Source organism: Rhea americana, unplaced genomic scaffold (assembly GCF_003343005.1).
Source record: "Rhea americana isolate MKP2758 unplaced genomic scaffold, rheAme1 scaffold_308, whole genome shotgun sequence".
NCBI lineage: Eukaryota > Metazoa > Chordata > Aves > Rheiformes > Rheidae > Rhea > Rhea americana.
The window spans coordinates 430,926-440,233 of record NW_028186433.1 but is presented as its reverse complement, the minus strand read 5'-3'; the positions used below and the strand labels follow the sequence as shown (position 1 = coordinate 440,233).

Below are 9,308 nucleotides of genomic sequence, written 5' to 3'. Positions count from 1 at the left end.
CCGGGGCTCCCTGCGGTTTGTCTCCGAGTTTGCCGGGTGGGCGAACGTCCCCGGAGCTCCCGTCCCTGCCGGATCTGTGCTGCCTGGTCTGGCAGCGAGTGACGTGACCCTGAGAACGGGAAGTGAGAAAAACTGTCCCTGGTTCCTATCAGTCCCTGCTGCGAAGCGGCGTCTGGGGAGCAGCGGGGGCACACGGCGAAGCGTGCCAGCCAGGAAGCAGCCAGGCCCCCCTCGTCCCTGCCAGCTCCCTCCCCGCGGCCCGTCGGCCATGACAGACGCTAGCCAGGCGGCCGCCCGCCGGCCCTGCCGAAACGTCCCCCCGACTCCCCCGCGGCAGCCTCGCGACCCAACAGGTGCTCGGAGACACCAGGCCAGGCTGGCGTCCCCTGGGATCGCATCGCTGTCGCSGCCAAAGTCTGCTCCCTCCCCTGCTCGCGGTTGCTTTCACCTCCCTGCAGCCCCCCATGGGTGTAACTGGATCCCGGCAAGCCTCCCCCCCCCCAGGAGCCAGAGGGACCCCGGCCCAACGCTTTCCTCAYGGTGCTTCGTGCTCATGGCGCACTGTCAAACCCAGCCTGGCTGCTCCCCTGCGCTGCACCCTGAGCACCGAGTACTGCAGGGTGAGGGCAGATCTGCAAGGGAGATTGGTGCAGAAAGCAAATCCGGGGCGAAAATACGCACAGGGAGCTCTGGCTCTCCAGCTCGTTCCCCTCACGGCCTTGGTCACATCACTTAGACTCAGTGTAGCTGGCTCTGGAGCAGCGTAAATGCAGTAAACACTGTCCTGCTCCATCGCATCCCTGGTCCAGGCCACTGGGGCTGGTCCTGCCGGGCAAAACTTCCATCACAGATGGTAAAGGCATCCCAGAAACAGGGCTTTGGCAGAAGAGCATCTCTTCTGCGTGTTGTCTTCCAGCTGGCAAATAGGTTTGGACAAAGTAAAACCAACAGAGGGGAGAATTTTGGAAACATGAATACAGGGTTTTGTCCTGTTTTACTACCCCTCTTCATCTGGGAAAGACCATTTCCATCCTGTATGGCAAAGGGAACAACAAGGTGCAAGGCAGGAGAGTCTCCCAGCGAAGAGTCACTCAGAAGCCACTTCAGGATGGGCTGAAAAGTGGGTTTGGCCCACTAGAGCTTGGCCATTTCTCCCTTGTTTTCACCTACATCGAGTTTCCTTCTCTGACGTTTCAGTTGAGGCACCAAAAGGCCATTCCCAACACAGCCTGGCATTATAGACCTTAGTGTCACCTCTCCAGAGGGCTTCTACCTCCCTCCCTCGGTGGTATGGAGGCCCCAGGAGTACTGATTTTACTGGGAGGACCTCTTCCAGGGCTGAAAGCCACCAGAGACTCAGGAGGTGGCGTTAGGGAGAGTCTCCCCATGTGCCAGTGAGGGGGAACCCCCCCTGCCCTGCTGGGGTCCCACCAGTCTGTGTCGTGGCCGGGGGTGCCCTGGCCTGAGGCCCACCAAGAACYGCAAGAGGTTTCTCCAGCACTTCAGCGAACCTGGCACTTGGCTCTGGCRCGTTCCCCGGCGAAGCTGGAAGAGCGAGCGAGCCGGGGATCTGGCACAAACACGCTGCAGATGCCATTCCTGGGTAATCCAGGAGATTAATTGGGGTCTGTGCTAGGAGGCAGCTTCCAAATGGACCCTCTGCAGCTTTGACCTGCCTCTGGCTGCAGCCCAGAGCAGATGCCAAACCACAGGGGGAGCATTGCGGGGGCGGTCGCCTGGGCAGCGGGTGCTGCCTCTGCCCTGTCTTGGTGCCCGAAGTCACTGGCCACATGCGCCACTGCCCTTCAGGGCAGTCAGGCGCTGTGCTCTGCAAATTACTAGATTATATTAAAGACAGGAGATGAGATGCCTGCTCCAATCCCAATCCCAGCCACTCAAACTGCCCTGGAAATAGAGCAGTGAGCCCTTCCTCTGCAGATCCACAGGCTGCAGGAAAGGTCTTTTCCCATGTCCCTGGCCTCTGCTCCAAACGGAGAAGAGGAGCCCATCACAGGGCAGCTTGGCCATGGGCACACAGCTTCCCACTGCAGAACCCAGCAAAACCTGCCCAAGAGATGATCAACTCCAGGGTCTGGAGCAAGCCCAGGATTCCCCAATCTCTGTTATTTCTCAAAAGAAAAGCATGGCCTGAGCTCCAGGGCCAAACCAAGTTCTTGCTCCCTGGGCTATGGCATGGGAAACTTCTAAAATAGCCACTGATGGGTAAAAGTGCCAGGAAAGAGGGGATCTTGGCAGGCAAGGAAGACTCCTGCATCTGTCTGGAGGCAGAAGGCTTAGCCACAGGCCCTGGGATGCGAGGAAAGGAAAGGGTCTGTCCCTTGTGCCGTGGGKCTGCTTCAGTGGTTCCCMTGAGCTGCCCCGCTGGGAGAAGACMACCAGAGCAGAGCCTGGGAGGAGCAAGAGGTTTGTGGAGCTGTTGTCCCTGGCACATGCAACATGTAAGGGCCACCGCTCCCTGCCTCAGTTTTCCTTTTAGTCACTCTTCTGCTTACATGTGCACGTGTGCCACCAATCCCAGCAGAATCCTGATTACAGCTTCAGCACCAAGGCACAATTATCCTATAAAGAATTAGGAGGAGGATCATTAGTTTCATGGGTTTTAGCCCAGCTTCCCATGGAAACTAAGCGCCACGCTGTCTCTCTTACCTCTTGCCTGCTTTCAGTCAACCTCAGGGGTGAGAGGTCTCCAAGATAACTTAGGTCTCTGATAGAAGCAAAGGAGAAGGACTCCATAGCTCTTCCCTCCCCTAGAAGTACTGTTCAGGGAAAGTCCGCGAGTGACTTCCCACATGTTAAACAGCAGCAAATCCACACCTGCAAGCAGGTGCCTAGATTCTTCCTGGCCCTCAGCACTTATCCCTTCCCACCTCCTCAGCTCAGTCAACCACAAGACACGAGCCCCTGCCACTCCACGATGGTCTTTCTTGGGGCTCAGGTGGCACCAGGAGAATGGGGCTATCTGCATAGTGGGACCTTTGAGTTTCTCCTGTTCCCAGTCACTGATTCATGTGGAATTGTAAGAATTTTCCTCTCTAAAACCACTGCTGCCCCATCRCTCCCAGCTGAAGCAAGCTCCATGGTGGGAAGAACCATACTTGGACACCTCTCCAGAGATGGGGAGCAGAGGCAGGTACTCTAATCACCACTAACATCATGCCCCTGGCAGGCCATGACATCCCCCACAGTGTCCTACCATTCTGAGCTGGCCAACCTGCCTCTGCTGGGGCTGCACCACTGCCACCAGGGCCACCCATCCCCATGAGCTTGCTCCTCCTCCTAAGCCTCCGCTCTGCTGCATCTCTGCAGACCGCAAGTTCCTCATCGCCAATGCCCAGATGGAGAACTGTGCCATCATCTACTGCAACGATGGCTTCTGTGAGATGTTTGGCTACTCTCGAGTGGAGGTGATGCAGCGGCCGTGCACCTGTGACTTCCTCACTGGGCCCGACACCACCAAGAACTCCATTGCGCAGCTCACCCAGGCCTTGCTGGGCTCCGAGGAGTGCAAGCTGGAGATCCTCTACTACCGCAAAGACAGTAAGAGCCGTGTCTCAGCGTGTCGTGGCAGCTGGTTGGAAGCAGGATTACTCAGAGCAGGGCAAGCTGGTGGGAGGCTACAGTCCTTGCAGCAGCTCTGTGCAAGTTCACCCCTCTGTGCATTCTCTGGATGGGGACCTGATGCCACTGCTGCATCATGATTTCACCCCAGATGCTGGGTTTTAGCCAGAGGGTGGTGGGAGCATGGTCAATCCTTGGAGGCTCCTACCTGGATGGGCTTATCTCTGTGCTGACCTGGGTGCTAGGACCTGAGCAATGGAAGGCACCAATGGACTGTTTGGCATTTGGCCCATTCATGAGCCCTTGGCTCACAGGCCAAGTGATGGCCCTTCGCACACGTAGCTGGCTTGTTCATGAGCTCCATAAGGGATGAGCAAGGCTCACACAGGAGGTCTGCAGAGGAGCTGGGATTCAGATGTGGGTCTCCTGGTCATGCTCCAAGATGGGCCATGACCAAGTCCATCACTCGCCTGCCTGGGGAGTTGCTACCTCAAATTTAAGGGGACAAATCGGGCTAGTTGCAAGCCCTTGGTGCTGAACAAGCCAGGTCCACCCGGCGCCAGGCTCCTCACGTGGTGGATTAGGCCATCCCGTTTGAGCCAAAAGCCAGTTTGAGGCTCTCCTCCGCACTCAGCCTGGGCATTTCAGCGCTGGCCAGGCAGCGGTGCAGCTGCCGGCAGCCGAGCTGCATTTTCATCAAGCAGGATGTGGCTTGTGCGTGCACAGATGGAATTATGTTAAGATGAAAAYGAAGCTTTGATGGAAAATACTAGTGATTAGTTCTAATACTACAGGAAGTTAAATAAATATTTAGTGCCTGATGCTGCAAAACAGCAGCATCCAGGGCTCCCACCAGAGCCAGAGGCGAGGGGAATTCAGAAGATCAGGCGCTCGCTAGAGGAAAATATATATATATATATTTTTTATTTTCAACCTACAGAGCCTTCTMATTGCTTTAGATCCTATTGACTGGGGGCTTGGCTAGAGGGCCGGGCTGCCCACTGCCACACGCAGCTCRGGGGGGGTGAAAAGATGGAAGAAAAGCAATTGAAATGAAGGGAGAGAAAAGGCAGCAGTCCTGGCTCCCAGCCCAGCACCCTATCTCCCGGGCCGGGACTCAGGTGTCCTGGCCTCCCTCCCGGCACCCTATCTCCTGGGCTGGCATCCAGGTGCCCGTCTATCTGCCCGGGGCCTTATCGCTGGGCAACACCCCCTCGTGTTAACCCAGATCCCCTCTCCCGTGCTCTGCCCGGCCGGACCCGGCTCATCGGCAGGGTCCGACCGCTCGCGGGCCTGGTGTCCCTCAGCCCCTCATCTCCTCAACGGTTCCCCATCGCCCGAGGGACCTGCTCGCGGCTCTCCCAGGCTGAGCCCTCCCCGGAGGAGGCACGTGGGGGCTCGCGGCTCTGCGGCGGGTCCCGCGCTGGGGCCGCCCCGCTCCTGCTCGGCTGCGGCTGTGGTGGCACCTCATCTCCCGCCAGCGATGGGGACAGTTAATAGCGCTCTGCTGCAGCCCGGACCGGGCAATCTGGCGTTCAACGGGTGAGCGGACGTAACAGCCAGGACGCGTTGCCATCCCTCGGTCACTTGATCTTTAAGAGCCGCTGGATGGGGCCCAGCGTCCCCGGGAAGGCACGAGAAGAGGGCACATGCTGTACCCCCTGCTCCTGGCCAGGCAGGGCCTTTGTAGAGGGACGGCGCGTGGCCGTGGCAAGGGCAGCAGGTGCAGCGGCCGTGGGCGCGTGCGCGAGTGGGCTCGTGGGACCCGGATCTGCGGGGACCCATCCTGCAAGGTGCTGAGCTCCTGCAGACTCAGCCCCGCGGTGCACCGGATCCTGCTCCCCCGCCTTGCATGAGATATTGCACAAACCAAGGTTGGTCGCGGCGAGAGGGGCCGAGAGGCAGAGCTTGGCCCCGGTCCATCTGTCTGCTCCGGTCTGGGCTTCCCTGACTCCATGTCGAAGGCAGGGGCCGGGCTCACGCTACCGTTTCCTTGGGGGGATCCTGCTCCGAGCGCTGCTCCTGGGCCCAGCCCCTGGCACTGGGGTGGCACCGCAGGAAGATAAAGGCAGAGGGAGGAATCGGTCCCCGTCTGCATTGCTGGTGGCTTTGGGGCCACCAGGAACCTCTTCCTACTCGTCACCCCTCTCCAGGACGGTCCCGGCCCCCAGGGCAGCGAGAGCTGGAGGGAGGCCGGATCCCCGAGGGGCCGGGACCCACGTCCTCGTCCGTCCTTGGGCTCCGGTTCCTAGAGCGCAGGACGCTCGTTCCTCTTCTTGAAGCCCTGCTCTTCCCCTAGGCCACGGGAAAAGCTCGGCGCAGCTCTGAGCTGCTTTCTTCTCTTTTTTATTACAGAAGAAGAAGAAAAAAAGCCTAGAAGAAAGTCCTTCATGTCTATTTTTAAAACCCAGCCCCACCAGCAATATGCTTTCCAATTGTCTCCCCACAGCACTCAGCCTGTGACCGCTCAGCCCATTATAAATCGGTCTTATCGGCAAAGAAAAGGCCTTCGCATTACAGGGAGCTGCTGCTTAATTAGACCGCGGAGGCTCCGAACCCGCCTGTCCTCCTTTTCATAACGGCGTCACCAATCTCCAGGCTCGACCTGCTGTTTATTACTGCGGTATTCCCGGCTCTGCAGCGTGCATGGTTGTTTCCTCGTTTTTGTGGCATGCCAGAGACAAAATTATACCGCGAACCTGCCTGCCGGAGCCCTCCCGGCTGCTTTGAGCGGAGCCGAGTGGGGCCGGGCGCTGGCACGGAGGCAGGAGCCGGCGGGAACGGGGCACCCATGGGTGGCTCCGGCGGGGGGGTTTCCGTGCCAGGCGTCCCGGGGGCCGGCGTGTTCCCGGGCAGAGCGGTGGCACTGCTAGAGCTGGCGAAGGCCACGCGGCAGAGCCCGCGCCCGGGGTCCCTCCGCCGTCCCCCTCGGCTCTGCCCACCACCTGGCAGGGGGTACCGCAGGGCCCGCGGAGAAAACRCAGGGCTGAGCCAAATTGCATCTCCCCGGGTTCGTGCCTCCCTCCAACAGCCCAAAAAAGGGCCAGTAAAGACGGCTCCAGCAGAGCAGAGCGTAGATGGGGAAGGCTCAGCCCTCCCTGCTGGCTGCCGCAGCCCTGGAAAAGCCTTGGAAAGAGGCTAGAGCCCAGCTGCAGCTCATTTGGGCTCTAATCCACCCCTTTCAAAGCCAGGAGATCAGTCAAAAGTTAATTTCCTTACAAGATGCTTGGCAGCTGGGTCCGCCAGGGCCCGGGCGCCGCGGCCAGGAGGTTAATTACGGGCTCAGGCGCTCGAGCCAGCTCCCGCAGCAGCCGCGGCCCCCGGCCCCCGGAGGCTGGTGCATCCCGGCCCCGGGACGGCCACCCCCGAGGCGCCTCCCTGGGGCGCCTGGCGCTGGCCCGGCCCGAGCGGCGGCAGCTGGCAGCAGCCGTTCAGCGCTTTGCTTTTAATCTGCGCGAATTTGATGCTCGCAAATACGAGAGGGGAGAGCCTGGTCCCGAGGCAGCTGGAGCCGCGGGCAGCTGSTGCGACCGATGCATCAGCCCGGCAAACTCGTCACACTGGTGACTTGATGCAGGATTCCCCCACCACCACCTCCAACCCACCCCGGGCGCTCAGGAAGGAGGAGGGAAGGTTGCAGGGTGATCGGGGACCCCGGCGGAGGCGAGGGTGTCCCCCGCGGGGCCCTCCCTCCCCAGCCCGGGAGAGGTGGCTTGGCCCGGGACAGCTTTGTCCACGCGTGGCCAGAGGTCCCCGGGCCGGGGGACCCGGCAGAGCCCGCGAGCTCGCCGCGTTATCCCGTAATATTTCCGGCTTTCTGAAAGCGCCGGTTTTTGGAGTCTTGCGAGCAGAGAAGAGCAGCCGAGGGATGGCTGGGAGAGCGYGGGACCGCGCCAGCCTTCCCGGCGGCAGCGGAGGCGCGGGGCCCCCGACCCCGTGCTCAGCCCTTCGCTTTCGTAAAACCGCGAGGTTTTGAGGCCAAGCCGGGGCGGTTTGGTTTGGGTTGAAGGGTYGCAACCGCGGGAAGGGGACGCCGTGGCCTGGCTCCGGGCCGGGCCTTCGAACGTCGCCGCYGCGCGATAGCGAACGCGCCCGGAGGAGGCTCTTTCCCGAAATCCCTGTGCGGGGCAGAGCCCCCCCTGCCCCGTTCCCACCCCGTCCGCCTCTCGCTGGCTCCACATGGCACCGGGACGCCTGGACGGACAGACGGACGGTCCCAGGAAACGCTCGAATTGCTGCAGCTTGTGCCGCACGGCCCGGCGCTAAGCTGCGCTAATGCCTGCGGGGATTTAGCGCGGGAAGGGGCGCCGCGCGTGGCGCCCGCCGCGGCCTCGGGTGGGCCGTCACGGTCCCGGGCACCGGAGCGCCGTGTCGGAGCTGGTCCCGGCTCCGGCTCTTCCATTTCTCGGCCTTTAAAAATACCCCAAATGCTTTTCCCTCGAGATGCACCCCGGTTTCTGGAGCGCAAGGCCCAAATTCCCGCGGCGGGTCACCGCCTCCGGCAGCCCCCGGTCCGGGCACCGGGATGCCGACAGCCCTCGGGAACGCGCGCTCCGGCGCCGGCGCGGAGCCRGGTGGAAACGCGTCTCCCGCTGCCTCCGAGCATCCCGTCCGCTTCTCGCGGCCGCGCGGCGTCAGCGGCTCTTCGTTATCCTCCCGTCGCCCGCTGCTCCCTGCTTTTTTCCCCCCCTCCTCTATCGTTTCCAAGTGATGAGCCCTCGGCTAATAGCAGAAATTCCTGATATTAGTCACTCCGCGCAGGGCTAAGATCCGTCCCATCTCCGTTACTTAATAAGGTCATTCGAACGGGTTGGGGGGGTTGCCGCAAGCAGCGTTGCTGCCGGTTTCGTGTCACAGCAGATTTCGACCTCTGCGCGCTCGGCGCGGGCAGAGGCTCCGCCGCGGCGCCCTGGGGCTGCCGACGGTTCGCGGAGGCGGGAGGCGCAGCCGCGGGAAGACGACCGCCGCGGCGCTGGAGTCGCGGGTGGGAGCCTCGAGGGTTTGCTTCGGGGGCTCTCCGGGTTTCTCTGCTGAGTTTCTAGCGCTCGCTCCGGACGGGAGCGATGCCGCAACTGGGCCTCCCCGAGCGTCTCCGGGGACGGGCGGGTGCCGGGGCGGCCTCGGCTCCCGCGGCAGCGGCGAGGAGGAGCGCGGCGCTCCCAGCCCCTCCGTGCCCTCGCCGGCCCCTCGCCTCCGCTCCGTTATATAATACCGCCGTAGATTTAGCCACTCTGCCATGAGACCCTGCAGATTAAATCTCCTGGCTGGGGGAGGGAAGGATTCAACACGAGCTCCCAGGGCAGATTAATAGCTTGCTATAGCTTCCTTTTTTTTTTTTTTTTTTTAATATTCATAACAATACCGGTCTGTGTCCTGCTCTCAGAAACCCCCGTGTCCTGTTGATTAGTTTAATACCGATGATAGGGACAAATGCATTAACCACTCTTGCCGCTGCGGAGGAGGATAAGAGGGCTGGGGAGGGCAGGGCCCCCCGCAACGACGTTTTTAATGTTATTAAGTGCTCGCTTTTATCAAGGTCGGAGGACACGATGGCTGGGATGCCCGCAGCCACCCCGGGCCGGTCCCAGCTGCTGTTCCTCGGTGGGAAGCTGTAGGATAACCTAGCGCTCGCTGACACCTTGGGGACAGCCTGGCTGGGAGGATGCCCAGTGTTGGGAAGGGAAAATAAATCACGGGAGGCTGGAGCTGAGGCCGCTGGGGCAGGATCT

General features: G+C 61.1%; 1 protein-coding gene across 2 annotated transcripts in view; it reads left to right on the top strand.

Annotated features, from left to right (window-relative positions):
- The first annotated feature begins 224 nt into the window (after nt 1-224).
- KCNH6 (potassium voltage-gated channel subfamily H member 6) overlaps nt 225-9,308 on the top strand; it is a 35,410-nt gene continuing 26,326 nt past the window's right edge. Inside the window, exons 1-2 of one of the 2 annotated variants that reach the window (XM_085309943.1) lie at nt 225-353; nt 3,328-3,558. In XM_085309943.1, coding sequence (XP_085166069.1) covers nt 269-353; nt 3,328-3,558 — 316 coding nt within the window. In that variant the 5' untranslated portion in view covers nt 225-268. The remainder of the gene's footprint in view (nt 354-3,327; nt 3,559-9,308) is intronic. The other variant, XM_085309945.1, reaches the window with a different exon arrangement.